The following is a 19093-nucleotide window of genomic DNA, read 5'->3' as shown; positions in this document are numbered from 1 at the left end:
AACGAACGGATCAGAATCAATTGCAAAGCGAAGGAATGGAGGGATAGGAGTAAAGCCGGGATCCCAGCTGCAGGGCCGTTGACGTTGGTGGGCGGATCGGCGTCACATGGCAATCGGGTGCTGATTGTGCTCCGCCCTCGTCTTCCCGCAGCTTCCTCCGCGTGTCTCTCTCTGCTCTGCTCGCGCCGAACCCTGCCAATAACCACGCCATGAGCCAAGAGCCCGTGGCCCTCCGCTATGTGCGGTACGACAACTCGCGCGAGAACGAATATGTCGCCGCCATGCGCCAGCTGATCTCCAAGGACCTGTCCGAGCCCTACAGCATCTACGTCTACCGGTACTTTCTCTACCAATGGGGGGACCTGTGCTTTCTCGCGATGGACGACAAGGACGAAATGGTGGGAGTCGTGGTGTCGAAGCTGGAGCCACATCGCGGGGGACCGTTGAGGGGGTACATTGCCATGCTGGCCGTGCGCGAAGAGTATCGAGGACAAGGCATCGCGACGAGATTGGTCCGCATGGCGATTGATGCGATGACGGAACGCGATGCAGACGAGGTGTGTATTTGCATAGTGCACAGTGCAGCTAGACGGTTTTGTTTGGTTCATTGCTAATGCGAGAGTTTTCCAGATCGTTCTCGAAACCGAAATCACCAACACGGGCGCGATGAAGCTGTACGAGCGTCTCGGCTTCCTGCGCAGCAAACGACTCCACCGATACTACTTGAACGGGAATTCCGCCTATCGACTCGTGCTTTACCTCAAAGATGGCGTCGGGTCTGTTCGGACCGCATTCGAACCCTACGGACCACCTCATCCAGAACACGTGGAGGCGCCGATTTTACCTGTGGCCGGGATCCAAGGAAACGGCAACTGAGTTTCTTTTACAGACCGAGATACCCCTTTTGCTATTGGGTCATCGGCATTATGTGTCATGAAATGCTTATGGGAAATGACCTGAATAAATAGACTTGCACTTTCATTGGCGTCTGAGCGGATACTGGGACACTACGTGCTCAGCCGCGAATGCATATCGAGGTTATGGTAATTTGATATCGTTCTTCGTGATACCGGCTATATTACTACTACTGGAAGTACGGTATCTGATGGGTTGTGACAACATCGGCTGATCACCGCCAGGGCCGCACTTTACTTTGCCTTTTCGGGAAGGAGGATGCATGGTACCACAACGAGGACTACTACTGATGTGGTAATGATGGTTTCTACTAGTAGTCCATAATGTGAACGATTCTTGCCCTGAGCATTCATCTTCACATATCCAACTCAAAACAAGTCGTTTCACACATTCTTCCAACATGATGCTCAACAAAGTCAAGTCTACTCCTGCGAGGAGGTACTTCACAATCAACGCGTCCGATACCCTCACTCGGTAGCTACATTGGGCTCTAAGCCCTTCACGGTAAAATGGCTGCAAAAGGCACTCGAGCAGACCTGCAGTTAGATCAACACGATCCGCCCGCATGATATCTTCTGGGAAACACTCGTCGAAGAATTTCCTCAATGTGATTGGTATGGACAACCCTCAATTCACATGTCTGTCATGAACTATTATGCATATACTTGATATTCGGAGCGAACAATCAATTGATTTCGTACAGCCTCAAGTATTCATAACTTCATCAAGAAGAAGAGGAGAACCAATATATACGGCGAGATAATGTGTTTTCTTATGGTATGCTGTGGTTAGTGAAGATATATCGTAATAACAGACTAGCTATTATATCAGCATGGATAGTTTCTGTGATTGGGATTATACAGGTGTACTTGATGAATTTGTCCACTACACTCTATTATGATCATGTTACATCCATCTGGTTCTGGTAATTTCTTGATGAAGTCTATAGTAATCCACTCCTATGTCTGTGTTCCTACTTTGGAGTTTCTTAAATTCTCAGTATAGGATGTGTCCCGATGGTTTTTTTTTTTGGTTAATATAGTTTTTAACCTTCTAATGCATGCTTAGTAGTGTAGTGGGGGACTAGCATGCACTACTACTGCGAGTTCGGCAGAATAACCACATAGCCGTGTTCGGTGCCTGTGTTGAAGTTCCAGGATAAGGCACCGAATTGATGCCTCATTCCCAACCTCTGTCGGCATGCCTGTTCAGGGAAACCCGAGGCACTAAGCTTGATATGCGCTTCAAACGCTCTTGCCGACATTATATTCTACATTCAGGGGATCTTCATGGAAGAACACCGATCGAGACCGATAATAAGGGTTTACTACTGTCAGGGGGCTTGGCGCCCGTTCAGGGATAAATACCCCCAGAATCGCATGTAGACAGTTTGATACAGACAAGTTCAAGTTCCGTCAATTCCATCAAGGTCGATTTGTCTAGCAGGCCCTTATTCAATATTCAGTGCTTCACCGTATCCAATCTCAACAGCCTGTGTCAAGTATATATATGTTCCCGACTAGATAGACTAGAAGAACAACCACCTGTTCACTCACATTCGTCTTCACCAATCTCGATCATCTGTTTCCGTCCTCGCCAGAAGCGCAGTCTGTCAGGTCTACACGAGCGTAGTGTAGGAAGGAAGTGATCGTGTGTGTGTGTGTGTGTGTTCTCTGATGTTGTGCGCTTGATGCGCCATTTGCATGCAGAAGTCTGATCGAGTCTTGATATTGGCCTGGGTTCGGGTAGCAAAGACGGCCTCAAAAGGCTCGTAGTGGTTTATGTATTTGATTCCCAGAAATTGCTGCCCCCAATCTCTACATTGCGCGGGTGTGCCATAGTTGCTGTGGCGGCTGTGGCAGTGCATGTATTAATCACGTGATCAAAGTTATATGTTCCAGAGGACAACTCACAGTACCAGTAGTAGGTAGCAGTATAAAAGTACTGGTGTGCTACTACCACTAGCCAAGTCCTGTCACGATGTGCCTGTACCTATATTCTGCTTCATGTGTGTAACTTTTCAACGCAGTCGTCTTGATCACCTGGCATGACCCCCGAGGTCAGAGGCGCAACGCCTGTACCCTCAGTGTTGCCGCAGATAAACTCCGAACTTTAAGACGATTGGTTTTTGTGCAACATCGCAGCGACATTGAAGTCATCGTTTCGCAACGAAAACCTTTTCTCGCTTGTTGCTTGCTGGTTCGCCTGAAGACGAATGGATCGTAGAATTAATATGTTCTATCAAGTTTACGCGGCGCCCCCTACGTCATGGGTCTATCGCGATCAGATTGATTCAGAACGAGCTCCAGGATTGTCTTTGAGCTCACATCCTTTCCCAGAAGTCTGAACACATACACTGCGTATCTCAGCAGATCCATATCACATTATAGGTCTTGCTTTGCAACCGACCCTCACCGATCATCCTCATGTCTCTCGACCCCGTCAACAGCGGCCTCGGCAAAGGCCTCCCAGTGAACAAAGTCCAATCGACCGCAACAGACAGCGTCCAATCAGCAACGGAAGAGCCCCTCAAACAAGTCAATAAGACCACTGAAACCCTTAAAGAGCCCGTTCTCCCAGGCGAGTTCCCATCAGACGATGCACCCCGCGACCATGACAAGTCCCAGCCCGAAATCAACATCTCGGCCATCTGGTCTTCCTTCAGTGGGTGGGCACATGGTCTCTTCCCGCAGGCCATGGATACCTTCGAGTGGGCCGTGAAATGGTTTATCGATCGATACTTCCCGCCCCCGAAACAGGCGCAGATGTACGAGGCTGCGTTTAACCGGCCGATCGCCTCGACCTTTTTTGTCTGTCAGCTTATCTGCTGTGGTGTTCCACTGCTAGTATTCCTAGCTGGTGTATTTGTGTTCGCGGCTGTCTCATTGCTGCTGTGGGCTCTGTTGTCGCTGTTGATCCTGGGTCCGGTGCTGTTGGTTGCGAGTATGATGGGCGTCTCGCTGTGGGGCTGGGGGTGGATCTTCTATGGGCTGGTGAAATGGTTCGATCAGCGGTTTTTGGGTGGGATGATTACTCGTTTTTGGCTTCCGAGGGTCCAGGGAGCGGGCGAGGGTGATAAAGAAGAGGAGGGAGAGGCGGCTGAAGACGAGAAAAAGAATACCTAAGTTGGGGTGATCAGTATGCCGTACATGATGCTGTACCTCCCTGTGTCACACGCAGTTGTTTGCATACAGTGGTACTTTGATAGCCATTCTGCCAGTAAATTGCAATGCAATCCAACGTTCAATGCTTCGAATAAAGCGACTCCACCTGTCGAATTCCAAATCAACCTGCCGCCGGTGGGGATGAATGCAGCTGATTGCCGTCAGCCGCAGAGATAGCGCAACCTGCTAGGGCGATCATCCCATTGGATACCAGCTGCGCAACGGCTTTTCTTGCATCTACACTAGCTACAGCAGTTATCAAACATTGAATGTATGTTCATAGGGGTAATGGCATTTGATGACCGAAGATAAGCCCAAGCCACCTTGGGATATCCTACCATGGACGTGGAGAGCCCAGGTTCAAACAGGTCTTGAATGGTTATATTAGCGAGGAGGCAACCAGCCACAGGTCGGTTTGCCTTGATGCCTCGGGCATTCTTTCCTCACGACGGTGCATACCTGTACATAGCATTAATGTGCTATATGTAGGGGATAACCTTATGTAGAGGTGGGCTGGACATCAATCATACCGTGCCATTCCCACGCTAAGCATCTTGCTCTGCCTATTCTCTACCTCAAAACTGCTTTGGGACCGCTAAAATTATACTCGGTAGATCCAGTATATTGACTATCTCTATGCGTTGTTACATATGTAGAACAGCCAAATCCCATTAGGACTACTGCAGATCCAGTGCCATGGAACCAGAAACACTATCAACGCTTCGATAGCACTAACATTGCAATCGCGACCAACGTCACATGGCAATCACAATGGCAGCTGTCAGCAGTCGCCAGTCACTACGATAGCACCGAAGATAGAAAAAAGCCATGCACAGACCGATTCAGCCGGTCAGGCGACAGTCGACATCATCGCGCATGGGCGCCATTCCCCGCCAAAAAGACTGCAAGGTTCGACGTCGGGCAAATACGCTTCAATGGGATCTTCTTCACCGATTAACGAGCCCGGAAAAGGTAGAGAGCAGAGGGGATCTCCACTTGGTGGCCGTGGAGGGTCCGGCTCCTCCGAACTACGTTGTTCGCAATGTGCCGTACAGGAGGAGGCAATGCATGCATTGCCGATCCCGTTGACATCCACGGCGTGGCAACGAATGAACGGTGGTTAGTGCACGGGAGCCCCCGGGAAGCACGGCCAATGTACTTGAGTTGTAAGTAGAAAGGGGCTGGGAGTCGAGCATGCGACGGATCTGCGACGGAGCTTGGCAGCGTTTCATGACGGACGGGATGGGATGCAGGTGGCCCGTGTGGTTGATCGCCCGGGTTGGTTAATTTAGGAATATCAAGATAGACCACGTTATGGATTGACAATACCGGAAATACTCCTGTTGATTTGCTGCCGGTAGAGTTGGCTGAGTTGGCACGGTTGCATCCCTCCCGCCATCCCGATGTCTCAGGGTTCTGGTGTTATGGAGTACAGCAGAACGGTCCCGCGATCAGGGGGAGGTAGGACAGTCTCCATGCGCCTAGCGTTCACGGCTGCGGAGAAGAGAGGGAACGCTCGAGTCTCCCGCGAGGCCCACCGGCGCAAGGCTCCACTCTCGCGCATTTACCCCTGAGCAGAAAGCACTGACCAGGAATGTCCCAGCAGCGCCGGGGTTGAAAAGGGTTAGTCTATGGAGATAAAAAAAAGCAACGACAAAGAAAAGCAAAGACATTGCGTCGCGGACCCCCGCATACCAGCTTTGAGCATTGTATCCTTAGAGCATAGCGTCGAGCTTGGGACACCGACAGGCCCCGCGAGGCGCAGGGAGGAAGAGAGGAAGTGAGGAAGAGGGGACATTCGCGAGATCGTATAGTAGTAAGTGAACGTGGAACGAATCATCAGGCTGTAAATCTCTTTCGGGAGACCAGCTGCCATGACGGGGAATGGAAAAGAATTCGAAAATGTATGTACTGCGTGCTCGACCTCGAGGCAACCTCAGCTCATCTCGTCATCCACGCGGACACAATGTCGGATATGGGGGCCGGCTGCCAATCCGGCTGCGGTCCGTCAGGAGCCTTGCGTCTGAGACATCCGTTGATAGTGTCAAACGACTGCTGCACCTGCGACAGTGCCGTTCATGTCTTTGGTGCGCGGAAGTGGAGTTTCCGGTCTCTTTTTTTTGGACATGCAGTTTCCAGCAGTCCAGTACAACTTCAGTAATATTCGCGATGGTATATCCTACCCTCAACTTTTAGCGTAGGAGTAGCGAGACGCGACCAGTTGGAATACTGGAATGCAGTGGGCTTGCCCTTCCAGTCCGTCGCGTCCCAGTCGAATCAATCTGAAACCCAGCTCCAACAAGAATGTCGTCCATATGGAGGTCTCGTGGACACCAGAACAGAGCATCCTTGGCCCCCAGCAATCCCCGGTCAGTGCGGCTGGAGGATGTCCACCACTTGGCTCGGATGCAGGTACCGCACCGTGTAACTAGTGATTTGACTGTGTAGGGGTGAACGTTGGCCCTGACGTAATTCGGCAAGTCGCGCCAGCACGAAGTCCGAGAAGCGCGAATCTGCCAAGTCAGCATATACTCAAAGTCGAAGTGGAGCCAGCGGAAAAAGTGGAAAAGTGGACGGGTGGGAGAGATCATCTCCTGCGGTAAGTGTTAGAGGGACGTCCAGTCGGTGGCAAGCAGCAAAAAGGGGAGGTTCGCGGTGGCGACGCCTACAGTACCTTAGGCTAGCCAGGGGTAATCGACGTACTCTATGTGTACGATGTATGTGTATGCCAGAATACACCACGTTTAAGATACGCGAAATACTGAGTAGAAAAATACTACAGTCCCTTGCATGACGATGGACGAATAAATTAATAAATCGCTTTTTGGTCCCCTTCGGAAATCATGATGGGTCTGCTCCACCGCAGTTTTCCCTTTCCTTTTCCCCAGAACCGCCCTAACAGCAACTAACGAAATAATAATCTCCCCCTCCGTCCCCCTCTTCACCTTCCTCTTTTCCCCCCTCCTCCCTCTTCGCGCTTTCCACTCTCGGCGTTCCTGGAATCCCGTCGCCCTCGTATCGCTCGATCTGGCCACTCTGCAGCCGGTCGTCGCCGCTCTAGCCCTTCATCGCCCGACCCCCTGTCGCCCGAAGACGGCCCCCCGACTTCCCACATCGCCTGGTCTACGCTGGGAGTGAAGAGAGGTAGGAACCTGGATGCACTGGCGCCTTCGAGACGACCGATTATCGCTCGCGATTGCATCGACTGACGCGTCGTCGCTTAAAGGCACACCCTCGTTCCGCTCCGACCACTCGCGCAGCCTGCGGTGCAGTCGACACAACCGCCCTTTTTCCAGGACGGTCCTCGCCGATTCGCACCATGTCCGTGGCTACCATGCTGCAACCTTCGAGAATCTCCCGAGCCTCTTCGTCGTCCTCATCCTCGTTTCAGCCTGTCGCACGACAAAACACCATGTCGTCGCACGATACTCGGTCGCTCCGCCAATCCAAGCGGATGTCGGTCACCGCACTCTACCTGTCCATGTCCGCCAAGGACAGGGACCTGGAGATTTCGGATGACCTGGCACGCGGTATGTCCAGCCTCTTTCAGAATGGGTGGTGGTGCTGACACTGACCCCTCTGTATAGCGCAAAAGCACTTGAGAGAACTCAAGTCCAAGATCTCGTCCCAATCTAAGAAGAATTTCGTATTGGAAAAGGATGTACGATACTTGGACTCGCGAATTGCCCTGTTGATTCAAAACCGCATGGCCCTGGAGGAGGTAAGATTTTGATTTCTCCCCGCCCCTTTAGGAAGTCATACAGGGGAAAGGGAGAGGGGCAATGACTGATGTCCATTCTAGCAAAACGAAGTCGCCAGCCATCTCGACGACACCGCCGATCCCCAAGAAGGATTCTTTCCCAACGATGAACGCACTCAGAAATACGGCAATCTGCTGTTCCTCCTGCAATCCGAGCCCCGCCATATCGCCCACCTGTGCCGCCTCGTCTCCATGGCCGAAATCGATTCCCTCCTCCAGACCGTCATGTTCACCATCTATGGAAACCAGTACGAGAGTCGCGAAGAGCACCTGCTGCTCACCATGTTTCAGTCGGTCCTCACCTACCAATTCGACAACACCCCCGAGTACTCGTCCCTCCTGCGCCAGAATACCCCCGTGTCGCGGATGATGACCACCTACACCCGCCGGGGTCCCGGTCAGAGTTATCTGAAACAGGTCCTGGCGGACCGGATCAACTCACTGATCGAATTGCGTGACGTGGATCTCGAAATCAACCCCCTGAAGGTGTACGAGTCCATGGTGAGACAAATCGAAGAGGAGACCGGCTCTCTGCCCGATTACTTGGCTCGCTCGGTGACCGCCGAGGATGCTGCAGATAATAAACAGGTGCAGGCCATTATTGCGCCGCGGCTGAAGATGCTGACCGACATTGCGAACGGGTTCCTGACCACGATCATTGAGTCCGTGGATGAGACCCCGTATGGTATCCGGTGGATCTGCAAGCAGATTCGCAGTCTGTCGCGCCGCAAGTACCCCGACGCTCAAGACCAGACCATCTGTACCCTGATCGGCGGTTTCTTCTTTCTACGTTTCATCAACCCCGCCATTGTCACACCGCGCTCCTACATGCTGATCGATGCCACTCCGACCGACAAGCCCCGCCGAACTCTGACCCTGATTGCCAAGATGCTGCAGAACTTGGCCAACAAGCCGTCGTACGCCAAAGAGCCCTACATGGCGAGCCTCCAGCCTTTCATCGAGAGCAACAAGGAGCGGGTGAACAAGTTCCTGCTGGACCTGTGCGAGGTGCAGGATTTCTACGAGAGTCTGGAGATGGACAACTACGTGGCTCTGTCCAAGCGGGACCTCGAGCTGCAAATCACCCTGAACGAAATGTACGCCACCCACGCTCTGCTGGACAAGCACAGTGCGGCCCTCGCCCAGGACCACAACTCGCACCTGGCTCTGCTCCTCCAAGAGCTGGGCACCGCGCCCGCGCAGGTGCCTCGCAAGGAGAATCGGACCATCACAGTGCCCCTCTTCAGTCGCTGGGAGACCGCTTTGGATGATCTGACCTCGGCCCTGGATATTACCCAGGAGGAGGTCTTCTTCATGGAGGCCAAGTCGACATTTGTGCAGATTCTTCGATCACTACCAACCAACTCCTCGGTCGCTCGCCGCCCCCTGCGTCTGGATCGCATTGCGGAGGCCGCCGCCACGCTCAAGAATGACGCGGTGATGGTGCGTAAAGGTATTCGCACCATGGAATTGCTGAGCCAGCTGCAGGACATGGGCGTGATTGATCGCTCCGACGAGTTCAGCCTTCTCCGGGACGAGGTGGAGCAGGAGTTGGTGCACCTCGGCTCATTGAAGGAGAAGGTCTTGGACGAGACACGCAAACTCGAAGAGGTGTTTGCCACCATCCGCGACCATAATGCTTATTTGGTGGGCCAGCTGGAGACGTACAAATCCTATCTCCACAACGTCCGCAGCCAGTCCGAGGGCAAGCAGCGGAAAACACAGAAGCACCAGGAGCTGGGCCCGTACAAGTTCACTCATCAGCAGCTGGAGAAGGAGGGCGTCATTCGCCGCAGCAATGTCCCCGAGAATCGTCGGGCGAACATCTACTTCATGTTCAAGAGCCCGCTGCCCGGCACCTTTGTGATCAGTCTGCACTACAAGGGTCGCGCCCGCGGCTTGCTGGAACTGGATCTCAAGCTCGATGACCTGCTGGAGATGCAGAAGGATAATCTGGAGGACCTAGACCTGGAATATGTTCAGTTCAATGTCACCAAGGTGCTCGCCCTGCTGAACAAACGATTTGCACGCAAGAAGGGATGGTAAACACCATCGCACTTGCACCTTCCAAGGGTTGCCGGCTGATGCCTATCTCTTATGATGACTACGAGACCAAGGAAAGGGTTCGCATTTTACATCTACCTGCTCCCCCTACACACGCTCGCGTGGCTGCGAACGCCCGCAGCTTTTAATCTTTTTGATGATCTGATGGACACGGAAATCTCTATGTTATACCCATACCCTTCCATCTGCCGTCCATCCCTCGACCCGCGATGGACTGAATGAACGCTCTGCGACGAACCCGACCGGTGTCTGCCTTGGTACACCAGGCGAGGCTTATGTCTAGTGTGAATGCCGTCGATACACGAACATATCACTCGGAGGACGATCGAGAGGCTGCGCCTGCTGGCTCGGGCCTGCCGACGATCTGGATGTTTTTGAGATTTCCTTTGTGGTTTTTTTTGCAATTTTATACCCAGCGCATAGTTGTTTGTTTACCCCCCCCCCCACTGGTTCGGCCTATCTGTCCAGTAATCCCAGACCTGTTTTGATGTTTATTTTTTATTTTTTGCCGTCACCGCTCGGGCCCCCGGGTCTCCCCTGCGCTGTGTATAATAATACTCTACTCTATTTTGTTGCTCTTGCCTGCTGCTGCTTTTTCGTGTGGCCTTCTGGTTTCGCCCTTTTCAGGTTTCAATACCCGCTCTTGCGTCTTTCTCCAAACCTGTACAGAAATTAGAGGAAGGTCCCTACACATCTTTTTGGGGATTTACAATTTACCCTCGCAGTCCATCTCGTGTAAAATTTTCTCCTTAGCTCCTCACTAGGGCGACTTGACATGCAAGTGGATTATCCTTTCGACACCGCCTCATGCCCCTCCTCAAGGCCTGCGTTGATCGACGTCCAACTCCGAACTCAATGGGGAATTGTGTTGGAAGTAACCCGGCAACCCGCGAGAAAGGGGGTTCGCATCCGGCTATCATAAGTGTTCGGCAGATACTATTTGGTCAGTATATAAGAGATGGGACCAAAAAAACACCATATTTGTATATCATTGGAGTGAAGCCAACACGCAACGGGGATCTTCTATTTCGTTATATTACCATTATTATAAATTTTTTTCGCCAATTCATTTCATTGTCCTGGTGACCTGGCTTAGCCACTGGGGTAAACCAGACGTCGATAGCCCAACACCCAAGGCAATCCACAATTGCTCCTGTGTCGAAATAATGTTTGCCGCAGAATAAATTAAGCTCGAGTCTCCTGACCGACCCATCGGCGTCTCGTGCTGTGTTGTTGACGGCGGGCGATCCCCCGTTCCAGTGACAGCTCCATCAAAAAGTGGCCACTCGCCCACTTCCGCCTTCCTCCTGCAACTCTCCCCTCCACTGCATTCCTCCCTCCCTCCCCCCCCCCCCTCTTTCTTTCGCCCTCGCACACATCCACCATGGCTGAAAAGGCTTTGCCCACCGACCCCAAGTACGACCAGTACGACTTCCCCACCACCGCGCCGGAACCCCAGTCTGGCCACCCCGGCCACACCACCCCGGAACAGGATGCGCAGGTGTACCAGCTGCGCTCAATGCTCGAGCAAGAGGGCTACACCCAGCGCCTCGACACCTTGACTCTGCTCCGCTTCCTACGCGCCCGCAAGTTTGACGTCAATCTCGCCAAGCAGATGTACGTTGCCTCCCCGCGCTCGTCGGGCGTTCCGCCCAGTCGCCTAAATTCCGTTGAGAAATTGTCTAATTCTCCGTTGCATATAGGTTCGTCCACTGCGAGAAGTGGCGCAAGGAGTTCGGCACCGATAACCTACCCGCCACCTTCGAGTACCCGGAAAAGCCCGAGGTGTTCAAGTACTACCCTCAATACTATCATAAGACCGACAAGGTAAGTGTTGGAAATTCATTTCACCCGGGGACATTCGGATGGAAGGCTGACACAATTGTACGCCTTCACAGGATGGCCGCCCGATCTACATCGAAAAGCTGGGCAAGATCGACCTGAACGCCATGTACAAGATCACCACTAGCGAGCGCATGCTGCAGAACCTTGTCACCGAGTACGAGAAGTTGGCCGACCCTCGTCTGCCCGCCTGCTCGCGCAAGGCCGGCAAGCTCCTCGAGACCTGCTGCACCATTATGGATCTGAAGGGCGTCGGTGTCACCAGCATCCCCTCCGTGTATGGCTACGTCCGCCAGGCCTCCGAGATCTCCCAGAACTACTACCCCGAGCGTCTGGGCAAGTTCTACCTGATCAACGCTCCCTGGGGATTCAGCTCCTTCTTCAATGTCGTCAAGGGCTTCCTGGACCCCGTCACCGTCAAGAAGATCCACGTCCTCGGCGGCGGATACCAGAAGGAACTGCTGGATCAGGTCCCCGCTGAGAACCTGCCCGTTGAGTTCGGCGGTTCCTGCAAGTGCGAGGGCGGCTGCGAGTTGTCCGACATGGGCCCCTGGCAGGAGGCCGAGTGGGCTCGCGAGCCTGCCTGGGCCGCCAAGGAGGGTGCAGATGCCACTATCGAGAACGCCGACCCCGGCTACGAGAAGAAGGATGCCGAGGGCCAGGAGGGTGTGCAGACCAGCGCATAAATCTTGATATAGACTCTTTTCATTCGTTCACACCATTCGCACTTGCCGGGCATGCCCATCGCCCACCTTCCGCTGCGTACTAAACTCAAGAAAAAACGAGAAAATCGAGCAAGAAGTGTGGAGGAGTGCCATGCCAGTGCCAGATAGACTGTCTTTTGCAGCCCCTCCGAGATGTCGGTCGTGGAATAACTTGTGACTTGTCCCATCTGACACCTCAACACCTCAAATTGGCAGCCCAGGCCCTTTGGGAGTTTCAACACATCATCGCCGACGACCCAACCACGACCCGTGGACTCTCTGCCCCCCCCCCCCCCCCCCCCAATTTAGTTTTTTTTTATTGTTCTGCTTGATCTAGATATCATGGAGACCTCTTATCCCCATTTGCTTTCTACATGTTTAAAATATGCGGACACATCCGCTCTCGATATAGAACGGGAAAGGTGGGATGGGATTCTCAAAAGCGAGTTGGGAGTGGAGGTGAAGACTGGCTTTATTCTTTTCGTTACCCGATCAGGAGTGTATACACGAGAGAGCATATAGCAAATGTGACATTGCCGAAATCACACTTTCCCCGGTCAGTTTTCGATTTACTCGTACGGTGAATCTGATAAATAGAATTTGTGAGCAGAGTGGTGATAGTAATAAAAAGGAGTAAATTCAACGCAGAAATGGCTCACCAGGAAGAAAAGCCGTTGACAAAAGAATATACATTGGTATCATGATCCCCAGTTAAAGCCCTTGAACCAAACGCCTCCCACATTCAAAATAAAGACCAGAATCCAACCATAACACTAAGTTGAAGTCGGCAAAAGCACGCTCACATACTTTCCACAACCTCCGCAGCACGTGCAGCCCTTTCAGCCTTGCCCACAGTGGTAGCCAACGCATTGCCTTCGGTACCAACCACACCATCTGCATCCCCTTCGCCCTGCAACCGTTGCAACGTCCGGAGTGCATCCTCATATACCTCGGCCATATCCCCATTCTTCCACCGCTCCGCCTCTTCATCCGTACCGAGCGCAATTTCCAAATTCCACTTGGGATCAGGACGATCGCGACGACGCCGTCGCGTCGGTCCTTGTGTTTTCGCAGAGCCCTCCCCATCAACGTCCATTGCCTCGCCTGCTTTCTTAGCTGCATGCTCGGTGTTACCACTGTCTTGTGCTGCCTCTTCTGTCTTATCAATCTCAAGCCCCTCGTATCCTTCCTCCTCCTCTTTGATCACCTGCGCCAGTTGCGCCGCATATTCCTTCGCAGCTTTCCGCGGCGCGTCTCGTCGCAGTTGCGCGACGTTCGTAGTGAGGGATTCCAGCTGTGCGTAGAGCGCCGTCACGCGTGAGGCGAGTTCCGAGTCGTATGGTTCATATTCGACGGTCTCTTGTGTGGTGAATGCCTCTGGGAAGGGGAATTGTGGTGAAGTCGAGTCGATTCCATTGATGCTGATTGAGGAGGCGGCTGTTGAAAAGGTTTCATGTATGTACTGTTCTAAATCAGAATTTGCACTGTATTTGTTTCCCTCTGTCTTTTTCTGCGGTCACCTCTTACCTCGTCTACCAGCTGCTGGACGCGTTCGCGCATCGGATCCGGAGTGTCATCGTCCGTCGCCAAGGGGGGGAAATTGAGATCGAGTTTCTGTCGCGAGAGCGCGACGGCATTTGCGTAGAGGTAGGTAAAGTCGGCTGGTGACTGCAGCTCGATCTTGCGGTACTGTGGCGCGGCCATGATGATGTTGTTGACGTTGTTATCGGCGGAGTTTGGAGTTTTGCACGCGCTGAGGGAAAGGCTTGGCGCAGCCCCCGCAAACGATGTCATCGGCGCAAGGTTTAACTTCACTTTTCACCTCCTCCTTTCCCTCCCAACGTTCTTTCCAGCTCCTTCTTTAATTCGACTACTCCCACTCGCCATTATTCCTCCTTTGTCTTTTTTTTTTTTTCTGGCATAGCTTCAGCTGCCTGACTACTCTATACCATCTCTTTCCTCGCTGCGGGCCAGTAGTGGAGTGATGCGATCACCATCAAGATAATGCCTGCGACCTCTGTACTGCGACTTTTGCGATAGTCCCAACCAAAGATTTTCTGATATACAGCAGCGAATCGTCTATTCAACACACCGCATAACAATTCCAAGATATAATAACCATGGAGGAGAACACTGCTAGCATCGCCCTCGTGGATAATACTGTCCCGTCGCAGCAGCCTAGCAACGGGGATTCCCCGCAACGATCTTCCACAACCGGTCGCCAGAGCCACCTCTCTCGACACCTCAGCCGCGTATCGGTATCAGGACAGCTCGCGAAGAGAAAATACGCCAAATGGCAGCCCGGACGACTTGGGGTTACATCGGACGCGGAGACATCTCTGAGCAGAGAATCGTCACGGGTGCGGGGATCAGCCTCAGCAGCGAGTTCAGGAGGTCCCGCCACCAGACAGCCCTCCCAACAAGATAGCGGGCTGGGCCTGCAAGAAAGCGACACGGTCGACTTTGCGCCAACTCGAACACAGAGCCATACGAATGACACTACGAACATCACCGGGGGAAATAGACAAGCCCCCGCCTCCGGCGAGAAAAAGCCCGTCTCGGAATTAGACGTGCTCTACGAAAACCAGCGTGGATCGTTCATCTTCGGTATCCCGCTCTACTCGCACAGTTCATTATTGAACTTCGACCCAAGTGCCTGGATGACCCAAGACAAGAGTGAAAGCCCCGTCAATATAACTAATGCCCAACTCCCAGACCCAAGCTGGGAGTGGTCCTGGCGGACGTGGTATGTCGACATGTCCGGCGACGTGGACGAGCAGGGCTGGCAATATTCGTTCTCGTTCAGCTCGTCCCAATGGCACGGCACACATCCGTGGTTTCACTCGTGGGTGCGCCGGCGACGATGGGTTAGATTGCGGACGAAGATCCCCGAGAAGCGCCCTCGTGGTCGATCGGGATTTGAGCAGGCGCATATGTTGACTGAGGATTATTTCACCATCCATTCTTCCAAGGTCCGCAGTCGAGAACAAAGTGTGACTGGGCTTTCGCGGGTGGAGTCAGGATTTCTGAGTCGGGTCAGCACCAAGATGGATGAGGAGGCGCATCTTGAGGAGATTGGGGATATCCCGACTTTGATGCATGCCCTGAAACTTACCTCCATTGATCGCGAGAAGATTGATGTGTTGAAGAAGTTTGTGGAAGAGGGTGGTGAAGAGATTTATTATTTGAATGACAAGGTAGGTCTCTCCTTTCCTCCTTCATTCGTCAACTATGCTAAGTTTCCCCTCCCCAGATACCAGAGATCATGTCAACGTTCCTATTCCAAGCTTCTCGCTGGCAATTCGTCACCTACCTCGTCAGCGTCATCCACCGACTCTCGAAATCAATCCCAGACCCGGAAAACAAGGACTCGGAAAGAATAACGCGGAAGAAAGATAACCTCATTCAGGCAGTCGAATCCGCCAAGCAACACGTCACGGGCCCGGACGTCTTCGCAGATACCCATGGCGACTCGGGAGGCGGGCTGTTTGACCTGACACCGAGGTCGCGACATGATATTTTGCTTTCAATCCGAGCAAAGGCTACAGATGAACCTTTGCTTGTAACCAAAGCAAAGGAGATTAGGGGTATTCCAAAGGCTGCGGAGGTCGGTCGGGAAGCTCACATTTATTGATTACTGAGATACAGATGTACATAGTATCTTCGGGCAGCCGTAGGTATACGTAATATTCGGCTTTATATTATTACAAATACGATTCAGCATAAACACTTGAGGTATCCTTCCATATTGCCCAAGTTTATTTTGAGGTACGCTTCAAGTATGGCGGAAGTACGGACGGAAGTTATCAGATGGAAGGGAAGGGTTCAGAGTCACCGCCTACCCTTCCCGCGCAAACAATTTTCGGACTCGGAGCCAAGCTCGATCAACCAGCACCACCAACACCTCCCCACCTCCCCCCTCCATGCCGAGGATACTTCTAGAGAACTGTCCCATATGTTCGCGCGTGGCCGACCGTGTCTAAGAAGACGCTTGCCTGTCGTCTTGGACACCGTTGCGGCTGGCCCCGACGAACCTCTTTTGTTCCTCTACCCCCGATGGGCCGCGTCCGTTCTGCAACGACAGCAATCGATCGCGTCCTTGACACCCGCCGCGGCTCCTTCAAAGGCAATTCGAACCTCTGATCGCTCTTTGCAACCTCCTCGCCCGCGTGCCTCGTCGCCCGCGCTTCGTCGACAATCGAGCAAATGGATCTCTACGAACGCTGCGGGCACGGCCAACAAGAGGCCTAATCGGTTGAAGGCCGTCGCAGAAAAAAGGGGTGCCGCGGAGCAAAGAGCGGCGGAGAAAAGGGCTGCAGCAAAGCAAGAGAGGGCCGCGGAAGAAGAAAGAGCGGTCAATCTTGATCGGGGAGAAGTAAACAACGAGGGAGCTGGCCCAGGCAATGGCAGCGAAGCACTGGCCGCATTGGCCACAGGGCCCAGGAGACCGGTCCAAAATCTCGCCGGTATCGAAGTCGACACTCCGAACAGAACCCCTCCGACTATCTGGAAAAACAGAAGACGCAACAGGGATATCCTCACGTCACGATTTCCGGGTACATCTCAACAAAGCATTTCTCGGAGACTCAGACCAGAATACAGACTGTCTCGCCGGGATCAAAAGAAGCTGCGTTATGGAATGTGGCTCAAAAGGCGAACCGGCGATGTCAGCCTATCATCTGGTAACTGGCTATCTCTCAAGGATGTCTTGGAAAGACGAGAACAGGGAAGCTACCAAGGAACAAGAAAGAGTTACAGGCAGAGGGAGCTATATCTCCCGGAGGAGACCATTGGGTTACTGTCTGGGGTTACTGATGCGGCTATGAAGGAAAACGTCTGGTACATTGCCGTTCACAACGGGTGTCGCGTGCAGGTACTGCACCCGAGAGAAGGCGACGGTATCAACCGCAAGGTGATATTGTCAGGCTCAGACCATGTCACGGAAATTGTGGAAGGGCGGTTCAGACGCCAGCAGTCCCTTCAATCCAGTGGGGATCCTCTTGTCAGCATGTCCAAGCCTTTGCTTCCTATGTTCTCCTCCACGGACCTGATGCGACGCAAGAATATCCCAGTCCCAATGGTTCGAGGGATATGGTATTTCCCCAAAGCCTATGGGAAGGAATTCAGCGTGGATGAGGTCATCGCGCAACGTTCGTCTATCAATACCGTCAGAGAGCTTGCAGAATACATCGATGATCTGACTCATGCCCGGGCACCGCATCTGTTTGAGAAGGTTGCGAACAATTATCGAATTCTTCACCACCACGAACAAATTGCCAAAGAGCTTTTGTACCTCTTTCGACAAGATTACGTTCAAAAGCTCTGTTCTTCTGCGGCTCTGAATCAGGCTCTGACCTTCTTGTGTGAACACGAATTCCTCAGAATCGCCCGAGTGGTCTTTTCTCGAGCAGAGCATGTTGCGACTGCAGAAACATATAACATCTTTCTGCGGTACGCAGGCAGGCGCCAGGATATCATCATGTTCCGGAAGTTACTAGTCTCCATGTCGCGAGCGCAGATTCGCCCAAACCCAGAGACATGGATCGCGTTACTGAGCGCAATGGTCACGCCGAGTGCAAAGGCATCTCTCATGACGCACATGGTCCATAAGGGCTTGTTGAAGGAAACGAGCATACTTCGGACATCGCTCCAGCTGACAATCCATGATTCGCTCTGGATACATCTGGAAAACGGCCAAAGCATGGAATCATTCATCGCTCTAATGTACGATACCCACGGGGCCAATTGGTTCTCTATTTCGCTGCTCAGCCAGATGTTTGCCGTCACTTGTCGCCAGCGAAATTTTGCTGCTACGGATGCACTGCTCAAAATTTGTTTTGAAAGTCAGCTTCCAGTCGGCAGTGAGACTCTCTCAGCCGTCCTGGGCATGTGTCGACGCAATATCTCCGCTGCGCTCCGTTACACAATCGAGCTACTCCGCATCCCTGGGTTTCGGCTTTCAGAAGAGGAATTCGACCTGCTTTTCCGAATCGCCTATAAGGCTCAACGCTATAACATCTGCCGTGTTTTGTGGCGTTACGCTTGCGTATATGAGTGCGTCTCCTACAGAATGAAACTCATCGTGACGTCCTCCCTTTGTCGACACACTGTCAGAATGGGAATCACCAGAGAAGAGACCCGAAATTGGCATGTCAACGCAGGCAAATTTATCGCTGGTCTTGAACAGCATTTGCCTGTCAAAAGTCCGAACACATGGTACCCCAAGTATGTTATTGATGGTCTCCCCTCGGAATTCCGCAACAACGCCTTGGGTTATTTGTTGTCATCCGGGTTTAAGACTGGCGCAGAACGTACCTTCCAGCTTCGAGTGGCCAGCGCCGTCGCCCAACGTGATCGTCTTTCGGGGGCATATCGCTATCACGCCATGTTCCCGTTATCCGTCATGCTGGAGGCTGCTGAGATCATAGACAATGATTGGAGAACCCGTCCCCCGATGACATTATCCGAGATGCTGGATGAAGGCATCAAGGTGCCCATCGCCCGACGATCGTCGAGTCTCCGATACCCCAAATATCCGCATGGAGACACTACGCAAGAACCCCTCCTCCCCTCTTCCCCCAAGACCCACTCTCTTCCTAAGTTAATGTGAACATTTGTCTCATTGTTCATATTCTGATGCCAGC

General features: G+C 52.7%; 7 protein-coding genes across 7 annotated transcripts; 6 read left to right on the top strand and 1 right to left on the bottom strand.

Annotated features, from left to right (window-relative positions):
- Positions 1-209: 209 nt before the first annotated feature.
- Positions 210-876, top strand: N7532_004523 (peptide alpha-N-acetyltransferase MAK3; the record flags this gene model as incomplete). Its single annotated transcript, XM_056617017.1, has 2 exons — positions 210-557; positions 631-876. 2 exons carry the CDS (start codon positions 210-212, stop codon positions 874-876), a joined length of 594 nt encoding a protein of 197 aa, XP_056477374.1.
- Positions 877-3341: 2465 nt separating this feature from the next.
- On the top strand, positions 3342-4040 carry N7532_004522 (seipin co-factor family protein; the record flags this gene model as incomplete). Its single annotated transcript, XM_056617016.1, has 1 exon — positions 3342-4040. One exon carries the CDS (start codon positions 3342-3344, stop codon positions 4038-4040), a length of 699 nt encoding a protein of 232 aa, XP_056477373.1.
- A 3358-nt stretch (positions 4041-7398) lies between these two features.
- Positions 7399-9885, top strand: N7532_004521 (Ras GTPase activating protein IRA2; the record flags this gene model as incomplete). Its single annotated transcript, XM_056617015.1, has 3 exons — positions 7399-7609; positions 7667-7800; positions 7882-9885. The coding sequence occupies 3 exons, from the start codon at positions 7399-7401 to the stop codon at positions 9883-9885; spliced, it is 2349 nt and encodes a 782-aa protein (XP_056477372.1).
- Positions 9886-11287: 1402 nt separating this feature from the next.
- On the top strand, positions 11288-12431 carry N7532_004520 (SEC14 family lipid-binding protein; the record flags this gene model as incomplete). The annotated part of the gene is made up of 3 exons (XM_056617014.1): positions 11288-11520; positions 11607-11730; positions 11802-12431. 3 exons carry the CDS (start codon positions 11288-11290, stop codon positions 12429-12431), a joined length of 987 nt encoding a protein of 328 aa, XP_056477371.1.
- Positions 12432-13248: 817 nt separating this feature from the next.
- Positions 13249-14153, bottom strand: N7532_004519 (uncharacterized protein; the record flags this gene model as incomplete). Its single annotated transcript, XM_056617013.1, has 2 exons — positions 13249-13911; positions 13977-14153. The coding sequence occupies 2 exons, from the start codon at positions 14151-14153 to the stop codon at positions 13249-13251; spliced, it is 840 nt and encodes a 279-aa protein (XP_056477370.1).
- A 416-nt stretch (positions 14154-14569) lies between these two features.
- Positions 14570-16083, top strand: N7532_004518 (uncharacterized protein; the record flags this gene model as incomplete). The annotated part of the gene is made up of 2 exons (XM_056617012.1): positions 14570-15646; positions 15703-16083. 2 exons carry the CDS (start codon positions 14570-14572, stop codon positions 16081-16083), a joined length of 1458 nt encoding a protein of 485 aa, XP_056477369.1.
- A 321-nt stretch (positions 16084-16404) lies between these two features.
- Positions 16405-19059, top strand: N7532_004517 (uncharacterized protein; the record flags this gene model as incomplete). The annotated part of the gene is made up of 1 exon (XM_056617011.1): positions 16405-19059. The coding sequence occupies one exon, from the start codon at positions 16405-16407 to the stop codon at positions 19057-19059; it is 2655 nt and encodes an 884-aa protein (XP_056477368.1).
- Positions 19060-19093: the final 34 nt, after the last annotated feature.

Source organism: Penicillium argentinense (genome assembly GCF_028826775.1).
Source record: "Penicillium argentinense strain IBT 30761 chromosome Unknown utg000004l_segment0_segment0, whole genome shotgun sequence".
Classification (NCBI taxonomy): domain Eukaryota; kingdom Fungi; phylum Ascomycota; class Eurotiomycetes; order Eurotiales; family Aspergillaceae; genus Penicillium; species Penicillium argentinense.
Note: the sequence above shows the minus strand (reverse complement) of the source record. Positions and strands in the feature narration are given on the sequence as shown.